Source organism: Phycodurus eques, chromosome 13, assembly GCF_024500275.1.
Source record: "Phycodurus eques isolate BA_2022a chromosome 13, UOR_Pequ_1.1, whole genome shotgun sequence".
In the NCBI taxonomy this organism is placed as follows: domain Eukaryota; kingdom Metazoa; phylum Chordata; class Actinopteri; order Syngnathiformes; family Syngnathidae; genus Phycodurus; species Phycodurus eques.
In genome coordinates, this window is record NC_084537.1 from 20,524,728 (window position 1) to 20,546,195 (window position 21,468).

General features: G+C 43.5%; 2 protein-coding genes across 5 annotated transcripts; one reads left to right on the plus strand and one right to left on the minus strand.

The window, feature by feature from the left end:
* Positions 1 to 519: 519 nt before the first annotated feature.
* On the minus strand, positions 520 to 14,557 carry ccdc24 (coiled-coil domain containing 24). Of its 4 annotated transcripts, none has more exons than XM_061694572.1 (10): positions 14,471 to 14,557; positions 13,496 to 13,657; positions 7,883 to 8,046; positions 4,752 to 4,847; positions 4,579 to 4,677; positions 2,851 to 2,905; positions 2,014 to 2,077; positions 1,765 to 1,861; positions 1,297 to 1,632; positions 520 to 855 (listed from the first exon to the last, which is right to left on the minus strand). In XM_061694572.1, exons 2-10 carry the CDS (start codon positions 13,643 to 13,645, stop codon positions 849 to 851), a joined length of 1,068 nt encoding a protein of 355 aa, XP_061550556.1. In that variant the 5' UTR covers positions 13,646 to 13,657; positions 14,471 to 14,557; the 3' UTR covers positions 520 to 848. The 4 variants fall into 4 exon arrangements, with proteins under 4 accessions (XP_061550556.1, XP_061550555.1, XP_061550558.1 ...); XM_061694571.1 differs by having other exon boundaries at positions 13,496 to 13,663; XM_061694574.1 differs by having other exon boundaries at positions 520 to 1,632; positions 13,496 to 13,663.
* Positions 14,558 to 14,750: 193 nt separating this feature from the next.
* Positions 14,751 to 20,892, plus strand: zgc:113531 (uncharacterized protein LOC541359 homolog). The gene is made up of 3 exons (XM_061695199.1): positions 14,751 to 15,320; positions 16,507 to 16,636; positions 17,831 to 20,892. The coding sequence occupies exons 1-3, from the start codon at positions 14,979 to 14,981 to the stop codon at positions 18,043 to 18,045; spliced, it is 687 nt and encodes a 228-aa protein (XP_061551183.1). The 5' UTR covers positions 14,751 to 14,978; the 3' UTR covers positions 18,046 to 20,892.
* Positions 20,893 to 21,468: the final 576 nt, after the last annotated feature.

Genomic DNA, 21,468 nt, shown 5'->3' on the forward strand with positions numbered 1-21,468 from the left:
CACACTACTAGTCACTTTAAACTCCATACATTTCTTAAAGTCTGTGCCACAATAGTCACTGCAGCAGACTGAACTTCCCCCGCTGGATCCTTGCTGGACATCGGGTGTTTGACGTGGTCCTGCTGCTGCGAGTTGACCTTCTTCAGAGGCAGCCTTGTATTGGAAAGGCGCTTGTCTGACATTTTGTTGCACTTAGGACAAAAAAAACCTGAAATTCGTGGTAGTGTTCGATGAACTGGTGTGGGAAAATGTCAGGGCCACAAACCATCCTATGCATAACTTCGATTCGTAACGATTTAATACAGATCAACTGTGACATCATAGAGAGAGAGAGAGAGAAAACAACTATGTAGAAATGAAGTCATGGCATTGCCACAAAGCATCCAATCAGATTGCATCTATGTTCACGGCTACTTGGGAGTCCTATTTGCAGCCTATCAAGGGATTGCTGTGATTTGTAGTGATCTGCTAACTCGCTTTGTAACTTAAAAAATAAAAACATTTTTTAAATTTCATCTAACCTTTATTTTTCCAGGTAAGGCAATTGAGAACAGTTTCTGCTTTGCAATAATGACCTGGCTGCACGCAGCAGAGTAAAACAAGGTAAAATAAAAGCAAATACAAATAAAGATGTAAAACAAACTTGTGATGTACACAAAACAAAATAACACAATCTTAATTAATTTCCAATCAAAGGGATGGCTGTAGGCTACACAGTACTAAAACAAGCATCACCTGATTGGAGCCATGCTGACAAGACAGCGCTGCTTGAACCAATCGCCGCGGCCCATAAACAACTTGATGGAATAGCGGCAATTCCAAGTGACAGCGGCTCAGTCATCATTGGCTCACCATCTATCACGGTATAAACAGTAAATCAGTTTTAAAAAAAACAAAAATCAGTGCAGGCTCATCAATAGAGGGCGCTCGGGTCCTGCCCCACCTTGCCCACCACTGGCTGTCATCACCAGACAAAAAAAGTACATACTTAATGATGAGTAAAGGTGATTTGTGCATATATCATTTACACTAGAGGTCAGCTCAGTGCCTTTTGGAAGTGACGTGCTTGTAAACATTTGTTCAGATACTCCTATTACAAAAAAACCCAAACAATGTCCATATTTGTCGTGAGTACACGTGCATAATACCACTACTGATGAGTGACACGGTTGCTTCTTTACTACTGACTCAAATCTTGTCCACGACGAGCTCTTTTCCACTCTCACGGCACTACTTCACTCCACAAAAAAAGGTCTTACATTTAACCTTCCTATGCCCATAATTTGCCCTTCCTACCCGGGCTGTAGATACTGCGTGGGGAAGAAGGGTGAGCTATCTGCGGTCGTGAGGAGCCGCCAGAGGAAATCCGAGTTATCTTCCTCTGGGCGCGAAGGTTCCATCACCACCGGATCGCTCGCGGTGGTTTTCAGGCGGACTTTTCTGTGTCGAGACGCCGACGTGACACTTTTGTGCTGATGAGAAGTCCTTGAGGTGGTCTCCAAGGCGTCGATAGGCTTTAGGGAGCCGCAAAAGTTCAAGTGAGGCGGAGCGGAGGGAGGATGTGGCCTTCGGAGCGAGGTAGAAGTTATCGTGTACAAGGTTTTATCAGAGTTCTTTTGTCCAGTTGACAGCCTGCGATCGACGATGGAAAGAAAAGACACAAATTGGCAAAATTGAAGCAGCTCTAAATAGAGAAAGTGATCACAGCACTGGGTTTCTGATAAAATGAAAGAGACCATGATAACAGCGTGCTCGCAGGCTAACCTGAACGTCTGTCTCGTTGCTTTCTCCGCAACATGCGAGGGAGGCGAGGGGTAGAGCTCTAAGTCTTTTTGAATAGCCCCTCTCAGCTCTTTCAAGTCTAAAAAGGTAGTTAAAAACAATACAGATACAGAAAACGATGTCAATTATATCAACAATATTACAGTAGCGTACAAGAGACTCAACCCCAGTCATTTGCGTCAATGGGCCCATAGATGGCAGCATTAGCCCCGATGTTCCTCCAGCACTTACCTGCAAGGGTTGGCTCACTGTTGACGCCCTCATCCTGACTCCTGCACTGCTTTTTGATCAGTTCCTGCAAATCATGTAACACAAATGGGGTACGTACTCGATGTTACATTAACTGCGCATATAACACTATGGTTTGTGACTGCTGAAGACAGTGGCAAAGCAGGCGGTAAATGTACTGTACATTGATCAGAGAAGGTCGTTGGAAAGAGGCAGAGGAAGCAAACGGGCTAAAAATAACAAACTGGGAGAGTGGAGAGGAATTTATGCGTGTAAACGCTTAAACAGAAGTGTTCCATCATAATTTGCACTCAAATTCACATCCAGAGGAAATGACAAGCAGGATGCGTGTGTGTGTGTGCCTGTTAGCAAGCTGATTGTAAAGTGCATTTCTCTCCAATATTATATGAACACAACCAAGCATTCTCACAAATAGACAACATATTTGTGGTCTTTTCCCTTGTGGGACTAGATCTACGGCAACATCTGGCCTCAATAAGTCATAACCCTTCACGAGTATGACAGCGTTACAGACGTGTGTTGCCTCGACCTAGCGGGGGTTGGAACATGCACAGATGCCGTAATGTGAGGGGCTGCTTGTGTTTATGTAGCACATATACATGTAAGTGTATGGAGAGAGAGAGAGAGAGAGAGAGCGAGAGAGAGAGGGGGAAAAAAGCAGGATTGTTATTGGTTTCACAGTCAGTGGAATCCGCGCATGTTTCAAAAAGCTCACATCAATACGGCAAATATGATCTGGTTATCCACACATAGTTGAAGGCTTCGGGGATTAAAACAAAAGAGGATTAAAGAATAATTCACAACTCCATCCTGTCTTACCTGTGTGTGCTTTACTTGTGCTTTCAGTGCAGCACATTCTTCACTCAGGATAGACCTGCAAATGATTACAGTGGTAGGTGAGGAGGTCGCCAGTTCGATGGATATGTGTTAAGGTCGTAAAAATGATAGGTAGTTAGTTAGGGGTACCAATACCAATACCAAGGGTAAGTACTGAATGTAGGTAGGTTTGGAGTAGGATAGTACTGCAGGTACCCTCCGCGCGGTACAATCCATGCTTATGGACTGCGTTCTTTTGGGTTTTGTTACTCACTTCGAATTAACGGTGTGTGTGTGTGTGTGTGCGTGGCTGCCAACAAAATTCGCTAGGTATATAGGGAGGTATGTGACTAGATAATCAGGAGAGGTTGAAAGGTATTTGTGCAGTTCGGTATTGCGGTAGGGAGGTAGTGTAGATGAAAAGCAAGCCTTTTCAAAGACATTTATTCTGCAGTTGTTTTTCATTCGAAATATATGGAGACAAAAGCTACAATCGAGGTCATGTCGGAAACTGCAGGTCCCCAGTCACACGATAAATGAGACTCTATTAAAAAGTTGCACACAGGCAGAGGGAGACGGCTTAACAAAGCAAGGACAAATAAGTCGTTTTCCCGAGGAAGAGGTCGTCACTCTCCGGTTACATAAGCGCGTTCGAGTCGTCCGCCGACTGGCGTTCGGCTCGGGGACGCACTTTCTCACAATGGACTCTTTTGTTCTACTCAAGACGGGAAACGGAAGAGAGAAAGAGAGGGAGGGAGGGAGAAAAGAGAGAGGAGTGGGCTCTCTTCCAAGGTAGCCCCATTGACCGCACTGCTACACGAACCATGAAGCCAGGGATGGAGGAAGAATAGGAAGGATGGAAAGTGAAGGACGCGAGGAAAGGCGAAAAGCTGTCTGGGACAGCTGTGGGGGGGACTGACTCAAGAAAACGGGTTGACACTCCACTCATTGAGTTTAACAACCAATTAAGTCCAATACAATAAAAATCAAGCATGCTTAACTTGATGTATTGGTGACTCTTCCAGAATACAGACTTCAATTCACAACCTATATAACTTAAAACTACTTTACAACTTGTCCGTTTCTCAAATATACGGCTTTTTACGGCTACAGTACGCTTTGTCCAGCGAGAGAAAATTCTATTCGTCTAATGCAGGGGTGCCCAATAGGTCGATCGCAAAGGGAGTGTGGCTCAATCCCGAGGAATTAAAAAAAAGTAGACAGAAGTGGCTTTTTAAAAAAAAAAAAGACATACAGGGCGTTGGAACTCAAAGTGTGGATTTGAACTCAACACAATACAACTATACTCACAGGCATATATTCTTCATTCTCTGTGCAGAAGAACTAATATTAGTATATTACCGTCTCCATGTACAGCATATCCGTATGTCTGTTTCCCTCCAGGTGGCCAAGATGCACACACCAGAGGGAGCAGAACAACGTCCATTGAATTGAAGCAGAAAATGTGGCAATTTTTTTTTTTTAAATGTCTTTACATTATTACAGTATTATAATACAATATATGCCTCTATGCTGTAAGTACTTCACTCTTTAGCTTTGATGTTTCGTGACAGGCGATCTACTCGTATAGCACAAATTTGAAGTGAAAAGTTATGCAGTTTGTCCTGCTTAAGGCGCTAAGATATAAAACAAACTAACTCTCAGCGTCCAAAGCTGCTTCAGACGAAAACAAATGCTCCAAATGAAATATTGTAGGTAGGTACGACTTACTTAAGATGTTGCACCACTTTGTTGATGTCGGTGATATTCAGATTGTCCTTCATCGCTTCAATCTCCACTTGGACGCTCGACTGGATGGAAGCGCTTGAGCTTCAGGAGAGAAAAGCGAAGGTAAAACGGTTAAATCGTGAGAGTCGCTTTACGGCAATGTCGCTCGCCCACACCTGAGTTCATCTTTGGGCTCGGCGCCGATGTCAAGGCGACCGAGGGCAAAGTTTACGGTCTTCGCGTTGTAACGACTTAACAACTCCTCATCGCGCCTGCAACGACAAAACGACATCTGCTACGTCCTGGTGCATTAAGACACTCCAAACAAAAATAACAGAGGAGCCCAGCCATGATTATGAGCCTTATAAACATAGACCTTAAAATGGAAAAGTTGAGCACCGGCATTATATATTCTGGAAACACCCTAAGGGGGTAAAAAAAGTAACTAAAGCAAGCAGCCGCAGGCGAGCCAACAGCCTGCTTGGTTTTATTGTTGCCGCATTATAGAAAATGAGTGTTTTCTACCCGTACACAAATCACACAGATACTGACTGGCTTGTGTGTGTGTGTGGGTGTGTGTGTGGGGGGGGGGGAATAGATGGCTGCCTCAGGGATGAAGACCACACAAGAGTAGTCCAATAGGATAAATCAGTTGACTTTTACAAGGGACACACACCCTCATACAAATGGCTCAAATCACAATAAATAAATACATTTGAAAAATCAGACTGCTACTGGGAAGTCGCACTGGTAATTAGATTGCGCTTGTCTACAATATAGGCCTGCAAGGAAAAAGAGTCTGATAGCTTGAGGAATTGCTTGCTTTGCTAGATGCTTCCGCAACGACAGAAAAGCATTAAACTGACCTAAATGAACAAAATGAAACACTCTGTATTATCCTATCTAGGTCAGTTTTAAGAACATTACTCACAAAAATGCACACAGTCAGCCAAGTTTAAAAAATAAATAAATAAATAAAATAAAAAAAAATCAATGGGGAGACGAGATCTGTGCTGGCACAGCCTGTGGGGCAACAATACATTCTGGCAATGTTACAATGGACTACATTTCCTCCAGTCAATGGGGATTTTACAAAATGCATTACACTGCAGGTCGGCCACGCAGGAGTAAGTCTTCACTTTGCGTCTGAAAGAGCAATATGAAAACAATTTCTGAAGTAACTTCTCCAAATGCAGTGAGAGCTGCTGAATCTTGAATTAGTGAGTGAGTGAGTTCAGTGAGTTATTCAAACAAAAACAACAACTGCAAACTAAAAAAAAACTTACAAAATGATGCCAATTTGGCCATTGGTTGCCATAACAACAGTGTTTTGGAGCCTCCACATAGAAACATTTGAAAGCAACATACCAGTGATACGTGTTTAAGTCCGGATGTGAGCAAAATAATAGCGTAATTAATTGCTGTAATAACGTACGTGATTAAAATACTTCATATACGTGTATTCAGTGGAGTCTTACCAAAGTCGAAGCGCACAGTGTTTCTTTACGAAGCATCATCGCCAACTACTGGCGTGGCATGGGTTTTACACGTTTTTGCAAGGTTGTCAAACGGGGGCGGTGGGTATTTGAGCTTGGCAATGTGTCCGCTGCATGCACCACATGCACGGATCTGCTTCACTAATTGACAAGGTAAAAATTGGCATCTTGACGAAGCGCCGCCTCCATGAGTAAAAAAACACACATTCCATGCTTTTAATGTCTTTGTGGGCGTTTGCTTTATTTCTTCACATTCTGGACTAGTAGCGGCGGCTCAGTTTGACGCAACCACCGAGCTCCACCCCTGGTCGTTACGGTAACGATAGCCGTACTCGTACTCGTTACACCCTAAAGAGTACGCAATAAATAGTCACAAAACGAGAAAAAAAAAAACGGAGGGAACATTACCTTGGGCTATTCTCTGAGGTTGCACAAGGCAACATTCCTGGTGGCAACAACTTAGTTGCCGGGAGAATTACTTACTAACTAACACACACACACACACACACACGCACACACACACACACACACACACACACACACACACACACACACACACACACACACAGAGAGACAGCAGGTTTATGACTTGCTTCTATGTTTTCCCAATAAAAGCCATTTGATTGCCTAGCACTGGTTGCCTGTTGATGCCCTGACGTTGGCGTGAGAAATTAAATAGCAAACATCAATTAGGATGTTTTATAACCGCTCCTTACATTTGTATAAGACTGATAACTTGCCTCCGTAAAAAACGAAGGAGAAAAAAAACAGCCCCAGAGTCACTGAGAGCACTTAAAAGGATGCCTTAAACAGCCTGATTACTCAATGTTTCTTCGCTTATCAGAACGGGACCCCATTTTTTTAAGGTGTGTCTTTAGCTGGCCACTTAGCGCTTCCACATATATTCTATTTAATAACTTAACAAAGTGGTGAGAGGGCCTCTAAAAATCCAGCTCAATGTTTGCTTCCTTCGGCCGTGAAATGCAGCATTTCCCTTTAAGTGACTTACTGAATTGCAACGAAACCTTTGTTCCTGCACTTTCCGTCTCATTTGTAACTGACAAAAGAGCAAAGTATAGTGTTTTATGGACGTCTTTGTTGGAGGGAAAACGTGGGTAGAGGACGGGACAGTCCAGCTGTTGGGACAAAGCAAGACGTGGGGAGAAGACAATTTACAAGTAAACAGCCCCATGAAGAGGATGACGGGCCTTCACTTTCTGTCCACTTTTACTTGAGAACAGTGTTGCTATCTGTCAACTTTCCTAAGATATAACTTTTTTTCCAACCAGGGGCAACATGCACTTGGACAAAATTGTTGTCAAATCCACAGTGGACACTGAAATAACTACTAGCGAGAATGAAATTGGCCAAACTAAATATTGACAAGCTACAAATGGAGAACATCTTCTGGACCAGAGCTTTTTTTTGGCAAGTCACTCCTCAAACTCTTGTGTTGGCCGACGCAAAAAGGAAGAATACAAAGGAACTATATCTACTGTCAAACATTGAGGGGCGAGTGATTCGCTGCGACGACCACTGACAGGACAAGCCGAAAGTCGCAACAAGCTTTCTTTCTCTGCATCATCTTGAGAAGTTTACCACCATGCTTGCTACAGTGTTAATTAACTCCACCAGGACCGCTACTAGAATCATCTGTCACGCTGCTGCGATTAGATGCATTTTTCAGCGAATCGTTTTAGTTCTGTTCTACAGACAAATGTGCAGAGGTGAAGGGTCACCGCATAGCAAATGAGAGAGAGAAAAAAATAAAATAAAATTGGGATTTTTCGTGCGTGGCAATATGCACCGACCTTCCCTCCCTGAAGAATTTCTCCTGGAGACTCTCCAGCAGCATCCTGACCTCGGCCCTCACCAGCTCCTTGATCACCGGCGGGTCGGCCAGGGGGCCCCTCGATCGGGAGAGCGGGGCCCCCGCCCGCTGGCTGTCCTGCCATATCTTGTGCCACATGACTGCCTGTGAGAAAAGGGCGGGACGGTGACACCCATCAATGAGCGCAAATCTTATGCATTCGATACTCTCGGCATTGTAGTCAGCTGATGGATTCCTTTCGCTGAAACAAGACAATATTTACATTTGTGAAGCAACGGTAGGCTAATTAGTCACTCGCGTGAGATAAAATGGAGCCCATCAACTGACTGAAATGCATTCATAGATAATTAGCTGGTTTTGTTTGAATTTTAAGGGATGACGATGATGACTGTCACACTCTACGGACAAAAGTAATGAGACGCGAGAATCCATCAGAATCTACAATTGTGAAGATAAGTGGTAAAGGAAATGGATGGATGTACAATTGTACGTTTCCCAATTTGGAGGAACATCTTGTGGGCAGCCCTTGAATGCTGTCAGTGCACACAACAGCATCCATAAAGACATGCTTGGGTGACTTTGCTGTGGCAGAAGCCCTCATAAATCTTGTGAATGAATGCACCTAAAAAAACAACAGCTCCAAATGGCCACAACAACCCCGTAGTTACTTCCATTTTCATTTGTGTGTAAAAAAATAAACAACGATAGGCTAGGCTCACCGTTTTGCGATTGCAAATATTGACCAGGTTTAACGGCCTGAATGTTTTCTGAGCAGATCAGCCAAGAAAATCACTCTTAACGCACCCCCGCACCACAAGATAATCGGTCATGATCGTCTCTCGGAGACGTCCGCAAATCGAGCCTCTGCTGACTTTGATCGGAAGGGGCCAAAAATGCTCAAATCCGGCCTGATTATTGATGTGTGAACCCTGCTTAAACTCTGTGCGTTACCCAATGGCACACAATTCCTACACTCGAGTCTTCTTGAAACGGGAAACGACAACGAAAACTCTTGAAGTGTGCTTTGGAAACAAATACTAAGGGGAAAATATAAAAGGGTGAAGAAAATATGTGCAGATGTGTCTGGCTACCATTAACACCTCCACACCTGCTGCTTGTCAATCATGTCGGACCCCTTTCAGTAAAAACTTCTCTTCGAAGGAATATATATGGTCAGGAAGAGCTGAAACACGTTTAAAAAATGTTTTTTATACGTGTGTGTGACACAACACACAAATCTACACAAGGCCAGCTAGCGCGGCCTCCTCTGTGGGCCGTCGGCTGTTGTCTGCAGTGTTTATGTGAAAGGCTTCATGGCTCAGAGGCTGACGAGTGGATTTTGCTGCCCCTCTCTCTCTCCTTCCGTCCTTCCTTTCTGCAGTAAAACAGTTGATCTCATGCAGGAGCTATTTTAGGGGGGAGCGCTGCCAAAACCCAAATTATTGCACCGGGTTTGTGAATACATAGAGGGGTTTATTTTTGTACGCTGTCGGGAGATCTGAAAGGAGCGAGAGAGTGGCCTCGCCGAGGCTAATCTAACCACGATAGACAATGTAGACCTTGACGCGAGGGGGTGGAGGGGGAATGGAGGAGCCGCCTTGTACCTTTCATATTGGTGAACGCAGGCATGGGATTCATTACAAGGCTCCAGGAGAAATAGTGAGGGACAAAGAATCCATCAATCCTTTTTTTTCTTTATACTGCTCGCCTGCCTCATTATAGTTGCAGGCGAGCTGGAGTCTACCCCGGCTGAATCGGGGCGAGAGGCGGGGTGCGTTCTGGGCCGGCTGCCAGTCAATCAAAGGGCATACGCAAACAACCCTTTACATTCGTGTCTCATTTTAGCGTCTTCAGTGAAGCTAACGTGAATGTTTTAGGAATGTGGCAGGAAGGCGCAGTAACCAGAGAAAAACACAATGCAAACTTGAGATTTGAATCCCAAATCTTAGAAGTGTGAGGCAGACATGCTAACCACTCGCCCGCTATGCTGCCCTATTCGGACCCAAAATATATAGTTTCGGAACGTTCTTAGCGGCATTCTGGAGCAGATAGTGTTCGACCTTCAGTGTGAAGCCAAATTTCCTGAGCCAGCATCGCCTCACATTTTCTGTGCGCCACACACACACACACACACACACACACACACAGACGCGTTTCCCCCCCGACATCCATATCCAAGTTAAAGAATTCATGTAGCAAACAGTCTTATCAACAGTGGAGGATTAGCCTCTTTAACGCGGTTATGCCGACCCCGAGTGTCTTTCTGCATGTGTGTGCGTGCGTGTATGATTTGCATATGAACTGATTCACTCTGCATCATTCTAATTTGATTTCCGTTCTCCAGGCGTTTAATCGTTGCCAATTATCGTCTTTTGCATGTGAAAGGCCATTAAAATTGATTAAATAATTGCGGACCTAATGTGCTTTTGATTGTGTGTGTGTGTGTGTGGTTATGCCTCGCCAATGTGTGACTTTTTCCGTATGTCCCCACCTGAGGTGTCAAAAAAAAAACCAAAAAACACAAACTGTACGTGAATGTCAGTCCCGGTCTGTTTCATCCATCCATCCATCCATTGTCTTCCGCTTATCCGAGGTCGGGTCGGGGGGGCAGCAGCCTCAGCAGGGAAGCCCAGACCTCCCTCTCCCCAGCCACTTCCTGTAGCTCTTCCGAGGCGATCCCGAGGCGTTCCCAGGCAAGCCGAGAGTCTCTCCAGCGTGTCCTGGGTCGTCCCCGGAGTCTCCTCCAGGTGGGACGTGCCCGGAACACCTCACCGGGGAGGCGTCCGGGAGGCATCCTAAACAGATGACCGAGCCACCTCATTTGGCTCCTCTCAATGCGGAGGAGCAGCGGCACTACTCTGAGATCCTCCCGGATGACCGAGCTTCTCACCCTATCTCTAAGGGAGAGCCCGGACACCCTGCGGAGAAACCCATTTCGGCCGCTTGTATCTGGGATCTTGTTCTTTCGGTCACGACCCACAGCTCGTGACTATAGGTGAGGGTAGGAACGTAGATCGACCGGTAAGTCGAGAGCTTCGCCTTTCGGCTTAGCTCCATCTTTACCACAACGGATCGATACAAAGTCCGCATCACTGCAGACGCTGCACCGATCCGCCTGTCGATCTCCCATTCCATTCTTCGCTCACTCGTGAGCAAGGCACCAAGATTCTTGAACTCCTCCACTTAGGGCAGGATCTCATCCCCGACCCGGAGAGGGCACTCCACCCTTATCTGAATGAGGACCACGGTCTCAGATTTGGAGGTACTGATTCTCATTCCAGCCGCTTCACACTCAGCTGTGAACTGCTCCAGTGAGAGTTGGAGGTCACGGCTTGATGAAGCCAACATTATCTGCAAAAACCAGAGATGCAATACTGAGGCCACCAAACCGGACCCCCTCTACGCCTCGGCTGCCCCTAGGGGGTTCGGTACCCCATACTCCTGAAGCACCCCCCACAGGACTCCCCAATGGACACAGTCGAACGCCTTCTCCAAGTCCACAAAACACATGTAGACTGGTTGGGCGAACTCCCATGCACCCTCGAGGACCCTGCCGAGGGTGAAGTGCTGGTCCACTGTTCCACGGCCAAGATGAAAACCACACTGCTCCTCCTGGATCTGAGATTCGACTTCCTGACGGACCCTCCTCTCCAGCACCCCTGAATTGTGAGTGTGAGTGTGATTCCCCTGTAGTTGGAACACACCCTCCGGTCCCCCTTCTTAAAAAGGGGGACCACCACCCCAGTCTGCCAAACCAGAGGCACTGTCCCCGATGTCCACGCCATGTTGCAGAGGCGTGCCAACCAGGACAGCCCCACAACATCCAGAGCCTTTAGGAACTCCGGGCGAATCTCATCCAACCCCGGGGCCTTGCCACCGAGGAGCTTTTTAACCACCTCAACCCCAGAGATAGGAGAGCCCGCCTCTGAGAACCCAGACTCTGCTTCCTCAAGGGAAGGCGTGTCGGTGGAATTGAGGAGGTCTTCGAAGTATTCTCCCCCCCACCTCTTCACAACGTCCCGAGTCGAGGTCAGCAGCGCCCCATCCCCACTATACACAGTGTTGATGATGCACTGCTTTCCTCTCCTGAGACGCTGGATGGTGGACCAGAATTTCCTCGAAGCCGCCCGGAAGTGGTTCTCCGTGGCCTCACCGAACTCCTCCCATGCCCGGGAGGTGTGATTTGTTTTCAGACTTTCATGGCAGGCCGGCTCAAATGCTTTCGTAGGTTCCCCACCCCTAATTTTGCCTTTTTTTAAAAAAAAATTATTCTCGGCTCCTCAAAACCCCGTCGTTTTCTTTGATCCACCCTCCCAAGTGACCTCGATCCCGCAATCAGGACTTGTCATCAGTACGCCAAATCGGTCTTGAGTGGGGTCAATAAGCCGAGCTGAGGGAGAGTTCAGCAGCCCCTTGTGTAAATATTGACGTCTGGCTAGCTTACATTTGGACGGCGGTGCCAATTTTAACCGAGTTTGGCTTTTATTTGGCAGTCTGGGAGTTGTACTTGCTGACGATGCACAGCTCAACGAAGCTTTCCTTTAACTGCCAGGACTGCCGAGGTGAGATAAAGTTGATTCACTCCGAGAAGGAATCTTACTAAAAAACAGACATCTACTCTCAAAGGGGGGAGAATAATTTGGCTTTTTAAACCATAGAGGTAAAACAGAATTTATGCTGACATGGACAAGGCTCTGGTTGGTCAGTAGAAACCATCCATCCATTCATTTCTTGTGCTGCTTATTCTCACTAGTGTTGCAGGTGAACTGGAGCCTATCCCAGCTGACTTTGGGCGAGAGGCGGCCACCCAATCGGAGACGCACACTTACACCTAAGGACAAGTTAAGTCTTCAGTCAACCTAACTTGCTTGTTTATGGAATGGGGGAGGAAGCCATAGTCACCGAAAAAAAAACACTCAAGCACGGGGAGAACATGGAGACAGCACAGAAAGGCCGCAGACGGATTTGAACCCTCAACCTAAGTACTCTGAGGCAGACGTGCAAACCATTCGACCACCGTACAATGCACTCAATTAATTGTAACAAACACATGAATTTTACCGAGCAGATACTAAAAGTCCCTAAATGTTTCCTCTTTCTTCACCGTCAAGCATCTTCAAATGGTTAGTAGTTTTACTTCGTGTCATTAGAACAGCATAAAAAGCCTTTACTGTCATTGTATGGTGCAGAAAACTTTATGTCAGAAGTGGGATTATACAGTGGTTAACATCTCTTTACACCTGTATGGTAGTTAGGAATGTTAACACGTTACATAATAAATAGAGGATAGAGATTTAATGACTGGTGAATTCACTTGACATTACTTCCTATGGGAAGGAATTGTTGTGGGGCATCAGGACGTAAATTAGCCAGATTGTGTTCAACCTTGGAGGTTCCACTGTATTATTGTAATGAAATATCCTTATTTGTGGAACAAAATAATAACCAAAAAATAAAAATGAATTAGTAAGAATAAAGCCCCCAAGCGACTATAAGAGAAAATATTGTATTTAAATCTGATCATGTAGTTAAACAAGGTACCTGGTGACTTTGGATTCAAAATACCATTTTCCTCCAAAATAATTCCCCTCACCTCTGCGTGTAGCTCCGTGTATGTGTCGACCAGCGAGCGGCCCAGCGTGGCGTGAATCTTGGGCATCTCGGACCGCGGGACGTGCTCAACAATCAGGCTCCACAGAGACGGAGCAGGGCACCCAGTCTGGTTCCCGCTGCTAGACTGCATATGGGTGGCAGTCTGTGGCTGAGGAATAGACACAAAGTTAAGAAATACTAAGATTCAGCTTCGGAGATGATACCTTGCCCTTTGTACATCTCATCCATCCTTTTTCTATAGCTTGCTCACTTACAGTAGGGTGACGATAAAGCTGAAGCCTATCAAATCTGACTCTCACGAACAATTTAGTCTTCAATGAACCTAGCATGAATGTTTTTGGGGGTGTGGGAGCACGGGAGCGCATGCAAATGCAACACAGGAAGCTCATAGCTGAGATTCAAACCCAAGAACCTGTGAGGCATACACGCTAACCACTAGCACACTATGCAGCTAATCAACTCCCAATACAGCACTTAGAGTTAACTAATGCAAGGACCCTAAATGATATTTGGAAAAAGAATATTTTTAATCTAAATGTCATGTGAATGGGAAAACCTCCACACTAATATTTAAAAGGCAGCTTATCTGGGCAAGCTCATTATGTCAATTTCAGGGTACTTTTTGGGGGGTGGGTTCTCCACTGACAATTTACCACCACCACCTTAATTCAGCACAGGAGATGACACCTTGCTTTTGCACAGGGACTCTAGCAAATAACACATTTGGTTTGAATTAGTATGTAAGTGTTATTTGGTTGCCCTAATTTCGAGATACAAGTTCAAGTTAGTTTAGATGGCTGACAGGTAGCATTCAGGCTAGCTACTATACACAAACTTGACGTAAGTGACGTCACAAATGAACTAACAATCAAATTAATACTATTTCAACGCTCTGGAAAGCATATTGTGTGTTTACATTTCCACATAGTATGAAGAAGTCGTGAAAGACACTCACCGTCAATCTGCGTTTAGCACGACTCGGTTGGTATCCAAGGCTAACATGTCAGTTGCTAAGGTGGAGGTGGGTGGTCTCGCGAGATCTCGCTTCAGGTGATTTCATGGCGCCCATATTTGGACAAGAAGTACAACTTTTATTTCAACGTCAGGCGCCGTCGTCACTTTAATTATGTCACTAAAAAGTAGTAGTGTGACAGACGAGGGTGTCAAAACGTGTTGAAAGTGTTCCCAAATGTACCGTAGACGCCGACTAATGTGACACTAATGGGGCACTTGGGGGAGGATAACGTCGAATTCTCCCCCGATGCCTCCACCCACTTTTCAAGCAGAACTCCAGACAGACAGCAAAGCAGACAGTCTGGAGTGGAGCAAAGAGTTGGAACACACTAAACAGGTTTTTGCGACAATGTGACAAATATTCCAAGCAGAAATTTTTTTTTTTACAAAAATTCATCCACCGAACCTTCCTGGACTGCATTCACCACACTGAGTTGTGTTTGGCAACCATGTTGTCGAGTCGGCTCCTATTGGCGGTGCTCCTTAGCACCCAGGCCGCCTTCGGCTTCTCGGTGGCCGGCCAACCGCAGCAGCCGCCGCAGCCGCCGGAGAGCACCTGCGAGGCCAACGGGAGCGTCTACTACTTGGGGGAGTGGTACTTCCTGGACTCGGACCACTGTACCCAGTGCGAGTGCACCGCCGAGGGCTCGGCCTGTGCCCGCACCGAGTGCACCAGCCTGCCGGCCGGCTGCATCCACGTGAGCCACTACCCCAGCGACTGCTGTCCCCGCTGCGAGAGAATCGGCTGCGAGTACCGGGGGGTGGTCTACGAACTGGGGCACAACTTTCAGGTAATTAAGTCCCCGGTGGAGCTCAGGAAGGAAAAGTCATAAGTGACTTTAATGTTATATCTATTTAAAATGTTAAATGTCAAAATTGACAGGTTGAAAAGTAGTATCTGAATAAATAGAACAATATACAGCATGGGTATCGAGATTTCAATGTAACGGACGTAACAAATTACAAATATAAAACATGACAATCACTACAAACTAATTAATACCACATTAAAAAACTATATTAGGAAAATAACTCAGTTGTAAATTAATATTAATAACACCATACATTAAGACATTAGAAAACATTTAAAAATATATATATTGAAAAAATGTGAATTGGAAAACAACAAAAAAATTCACGATTGCTGTGAAATAATGATGACAATTATTATTTTTTTTGCTATGAAAAGGCATTACAAGAGTTAAATATTCATTAAAAAATAATTAAAATTTAAAAATAAACACTCACTAACTAGACACCAAATAATAAAAAAAAAATAAAAAATTAAAAACGTCAAATGTAAAATACAGTAATTAGAAATGATAATTAAATGCATTCCAATGTAATAGTGCACAATTGTACTTGTACTACACATTCACTTACAACCTGAATAATGTCATTAAGATAGAATATATATATATATATATATATATATATATATGTATGTATGTAAATTTAACTGATGGGAGATATTTTGGCTCATTTTGATCTCGCACATTCACAGCAACTACCCGTCAGTGGCGCCCCCTACTGAAGGTACAAGTCACTGTACACTTCAGTACACACACCTAAACGAGTATGTACTGCGTAACAGTGATTTCAAAAAACTATCGAAAATGTATCAACGGCCACAACGTATCACACCTGACATCTGGATTTTGCCTCATGCACAAGTGTAGTTGCGCTACCTCGTGGCAAGTTGGTGTATTACACTCACAATAACCCTTTAACCCATTTTATATATATATAGGTATATAGAGCTGTATGCAAAAAATAAATGTAAAACAATTGCATTTTCGAATATAGAAGAATGCTCAGTTATTAACTTGACTTTATTGTCGACTTTTATTGAGGCTATGAGAAACAGCCACTACGACGCAGAAGCAGCATTGAAAACTGATCAGGCGTACCTAGTGAAGTGTCTGTTGAGCGAAGCCTATATTGATTCATGGGTGTGTATGTTTGTGTGTTTTCTAGCCAACCGAATGCGAGCAGTGCACGTGCGACAGGGACGGCATCGCCCGCTGTCTGGTGGCCGACTGCGCGCCCCCACCTTGCGTCAACCCCGTGTACCAGCCTGGCAAGTGCTGCCCCGAGTGCCAGGAGGGTGAGTTTGCGCCAGTTCTGAACAATACAGAGTCACATTCAAGCCGGGGACTCACATATTGATTTTTAACATCTTGGGCATTTTTTTGAGAGCGAGAACACACACATGATGTGATGTGGAAAAAAAATCGGCATGTGTGAGTATACTGTTCTGGATTTGAGATTATCAAAAGAAAGTTGTGTTAAGAGGACCATGTCGCAATACCGACATTAACCTGTGAGAGGCAGTGTGGTGCCACAAGGCAGTGGAACCCCCCCCCCCCCAAAAAAAATCACTTTTTCACTACAAATTAATACAAAATTAAGTATTACAAATAAATGTCAAGATTGAAATAACTCTTAAAAGTTAAAAATGACAAAAAAATCTTAATCACTACCAATTAATATATTTTGTGAAATAATAAAGTTAAAAAAAAAATCAATCACCACTATTACCAGATTTTAAAAAAATATAGCTTGTTTGCAAAAATATATGAAGGAAATATCAAGGGTAAGAACAATAAAAAAATATTGGTAACAAAAGAGAAAAAACATCCACTTGAAACATACAAAACCATTATCATACTGTATAAAAAATAAATGTAAATTATAAAATAATCATTGAAAATAGTTAACGTGAAAAAGTCACTTAATTACGTCTACAATATTTAATAAAAACATTAAAAAATATGTTAAAAAATGCCAATTGTAAAATTGTTACAAGACTAACATAACTATTTTTAAAAGTGAAAAAAAAATCACCTAATAATTACAAAATAATACAATATTAACAAATAAATAAAATTTGACTAATAAGTTACTAAAAATGACAAATCACATTGTCACTACAAATACAATGTTGGAAACAAATTGCAAGCATTTTAATATACCTTAAAAATTAAATTTCAGTAGTGTTATAATCATAAAAAAACGGAACACACGTGAAAACAAATCACTTAATCATTAAAATACAATACAAGATGCATATATATTTTTTAAAAAGAACAGATTTCAAAATGTATGTAAAAATAAATTTCAAGAGTAAAATAATTGCTAAAAATAGTGAAGTGTAAAAAAGAAATAAAAAAATAAAAATAAATAAATCCTACAATTGGACCTTTGTCGATGATAAGGTGGGAAAATGCTCACATTGGCCCCACTTGAGTCTAAGCCAATGAAGTCACGCATGATTAATTGAGCATTTTACTCGCTCCAGGTCCAAACTGCTATGTGGACTCGTCCCGTAGCTGGGTGATTCCCGCCGGCGAGCCCGTCTGGGTGGACCCCTGCACCAAGTGCCGTTGCCACGACGGCCAGGACGCCGGCTACTGGGAGGGCAATCGCCTGGCCACATGCTCCCGCCTCAAGAACTGCACGCCCGAGCAGTCCCAGACACAAAACCGATCTCACACGTCATCCATCTTCACCTAAACGCCAAAGACTTTTGTGTGTGCGTGTGCAAAATGTCGTGCAACACTTAATAGTTAGACAGTTTAGAGGTCAAAATAAGTCCTGTAAAGGTTCTATAATGTTTTAATTTCATTTAAAAATTTCACCCAAAAGCTCAATATCCTGCATATCTTCAATACTGGCATTGATGCCAAATTGAACTAGAAAAGCACTGAATAGTGCAAGTTCATAAAACACCATCCTGTTTGTTATTTAGCAGGCCCGTCGACTTCCTAGAGTGTGACCAGACAGCCGACACCATTATCATCAGTGGGGGTGGACTGTACCATTCACAAAAACTAATGTATTCCAGTAATTGTTGAAGGAGTTGAATTAAGTTTACATGAAAAGTGTATCGGCGGCACGGTGAACGACTGGTTAGAGCGTCTGCCTCACAGTTCTGAGGACCGGGGTTCAATCCCCAGCCTCACCTGTGTGGAGTTTGCATGTTCTCCCCGTGTTTGCGTGGGTTTTCTCCGGGCACTCCGGTTTCCTCCCACATCCCAAACACATGCGTGGTAGGTTAATTGAAGACTAAATTGTCCTTAGGTGTGAATGTGAGTGCGGATGTGCCCTGCGATTGGCTGGCGACCAGTTTAGGTTGTACCCCGCCTCCTGCCCGATGACAGCTGGGATAGGCTCCGGCACTGCCGCGACCCTTGTGAGGAGAAGCGGCTCAGAAAATGGATGAATGGATGGATGGAAAGCGTAGCGTGGCATTGAAACGACGATCGGACGATAAGGACGCGTAATTGACCTGACACGGGTCGCCGCTGTGATGCAATTTCGATTTAGCTAATTGTCTCGCAAAGCAATAAATATCAGTTTGAAGCCGTCCTTAGTGCGTGTGGTGACCTCAAGATGAATTGATTGGACTGACTGAAAGGCTCCTACAGTGCGATACTGGAATGAATGTGCTACAAAATATTTTCTATGACACCATAAGGCCGAACAATCCACATTCGGATGTGAACATAATATTGTGTTGGAACACTGAGTAACTAAAAAAAAAAATATATATATATAAAATAAAATCTGCGAAATCAAAATATGTTATAAAACAAAATAAGACGACAATGGTAACATAATTGCAAAAATAGTCCTAGTTCCACTTAATTATCAAGCATGACCAAGAATGGAAAAAAAATGAATATAGAGTAAGAAAAAGTTGAAAAAGAAATAATTAAGTAAATAATAAATAAAGATTAAATAATTTAAGTAACGCCAAATAAAAAAGTAGAATATTAAGAGTAAAATGACACGACTTTTGGACCAAGCACTAATTGCTAAACAAATTAATTTATAATAAATAAATAAAATAGAAAAATGCTAATAGTAAAACAGTCATAAAATTTTTTACCAAAAGTGAAAAAAATTTCAATCATTACAATAAATATTTAGAAATGCCAAAGATTTGAAATACAATACATTTAAATACATTAAATGCATTAATTATGTCAAACAGGTAGTACTTGAAAAACAAAACAAAATACCACTAAATGACTCAACTTAATCTGAAAACGCTGAATTGTAAATATATATGACTAATATAAATATTAAATTTGATGGAATATATTTAATTTACACATTCATGTAATATAGATAATACATAAATAGTTTAACAGTTATTCAAAAAAAGAGTAAACAAAAGTGGAAAATAATCAGTTTGTCAAAATCAAAATAAAACAGTCAAAATATGAAATATTTAGATTAATAAAAAAAAAAGGTACATACAGTACATTGTTGTTTTTTAAATCCTACCTCACAATGATGACATTTCACACCTTTAGCGACATCATTACATTGTGTGTGCAGCTTTAACGTGATAATAGGTCTACATGTGCATAAAAACATTATTTTCCGTCTGATATGCAAAAATAATAGTTCCGGTTGAAAGATCCAGTTGCACTGAGTTGCTTTAGAGGGAAAGACCAACAACAAATGACGAACTCTTCAATCTTTAACCAACAGATTTATTGATTGTATAAAAAAAATTGTTTTGATATGACATAATGCATTCTATATAAGATAACATTTTCAACATTCGATGTACCAAAAAAAAAACCAAAGTGGCGCTTGGGTTTACAGAAACTATTTTTGTATTTGTCTTAAAAACACCTCACGGCCCTGAAAGTTCCGCACACGGGAAGTCCGTCTGTACTGAGGAAAAGAAAACATGGAAGCACCTGAAGTGTGCTTGACCACGAGTACAGCTTCAAACATCAAGCGAGCACTCAAGAGTCCATTAGCAAACATGGAGCACTTCCTGCGCCCGCGCGGCGGCTGAACGGAAAGGAAATGAATAGCGTTCCGAAAACCCGCCTTGGTGTAAACGCACACTGGGGGCTGCTCTCGTCTGCCCTTTTTCTCCCGTCGAATCAAATTAGGTCTGACTGATGTCATGCCGTAAGCCTGCTGAGATCTGAGATTTCATACAAAAAACGTCCTGCAATTAGTATCATCCATTTTATGAAATGTATTTCTCTTTTGCATGGCTATGAAAAAAATATACCCTACTCCTTATCAGTGGTGGGAATTAATTAAGTACTTAAATCCATTTTAGGTCCATGTTCTTTAATTCAGTGTTTTTCGGATGACTTTTTACATGTACTCGCTCCATGTGAATACATATCTGTACTTACTCACCCTTACTATGTCAAAATAGGCGCATTACTTTTTTCTGACCATGGCGGATGACCACATGACTTAGAAAAGATGTAAATAGAGGTGAAGAATGTAAACCTCAATCTTGACAAGATATTCCATCCATGGCCTTACTTGAAATCCAGATTGAAAAAAAATAATGAGTTAATAAAAGACGGAAACTATTTTGCGTGAAGTTTTTTGATTTTTTGGTATTGTATATATCCATCCATCCATCCATCTTCAACCGCTTATCCGAGGTCGGGTCGCGGGGGCAGTAGCTTTAGCAGGGACGCCCAGACTTCCCTTTCCCCAGCCACTTCATCCATCTCTTCCGGGGGGATCCCGAGGCGTTCCCAGGCCAGCCGAAAGACGTAGTCTCTGCAGCGTGTCCTGGGTCGTCCTCGGGGTCTCCTCCCGGTGGGACGTGCCCGGAACACCTCACCGGGGAGGCGTCCTGCAGGCATCCGAATCAGATGCCCCAGCCACCTCCTCTGGCTCCTCTCGAGCAGCGGCTCTACTCTGAGATCCTCCCGGATGACCGAGCTTCTCACCCTATCTCTAAGGGAGAGCCCGGACACCCCGCGGAGGAAACCCATTTCGGCCGCTTGTATCCGGGATCTCGTTCTTTCGGTCACGACCCACAGCTCGTGACCGTAGGTGAGGGTAGGAACGTAGATCGACCGGTAAATCGAGAGATTCGCCTTTCGGCTTAGCTCCATCTTTACCACAACGGATCGACACAAAGTCCGCATCACTGCA

Bases quoted from the DNA above. Each gene is read 5' to 3' on its own strand.
- ccdc24 (XM_061694572.1), bottom strand. From the start codon at position 13,645: ATGCAGTCTAGCAGCGGGAACCAGACTGGGTGCCCTGCTCCGTCTCTG. The intron at 4,678-4,751 runs GTGTGGGCGAGC...TCTCTCCTGAAG, and splicing joins GAGCCCAAAGATGAACTCAG to CTCAAGCGCTTCCATCCAGT. The intron at 1,862-2,013 runs GTAAGTGCTGGA...CTACCTTTTTAG, and splicing joins CAGTGAGCCAACCCTTGCAG to ACTTGAAAGAGCTGAGAGGG.
- zgc:113531 (XM_061695199.1), top strand. From the start codon at position 14,979: ATGTTGTCGAGTCGGCTCCTATTGGCGGTGCTCCTTAGCACCCAGGCC. The intron at 15,321-16,506 runs GTAATTAAGTCC...TGTGTTTTCTAG, and splicing joins AACTGGGGCACAACTTTCAG to CCAACCGAATGCGAGCAGTG. The intron at 16,637-17,830 runs GTGAGTTTGCGC...TACTCGCTCCAG, and splicing joins CTGCCCCGAGTGCCAGGAGG to GTCCAAACTGCTATGTGGAC.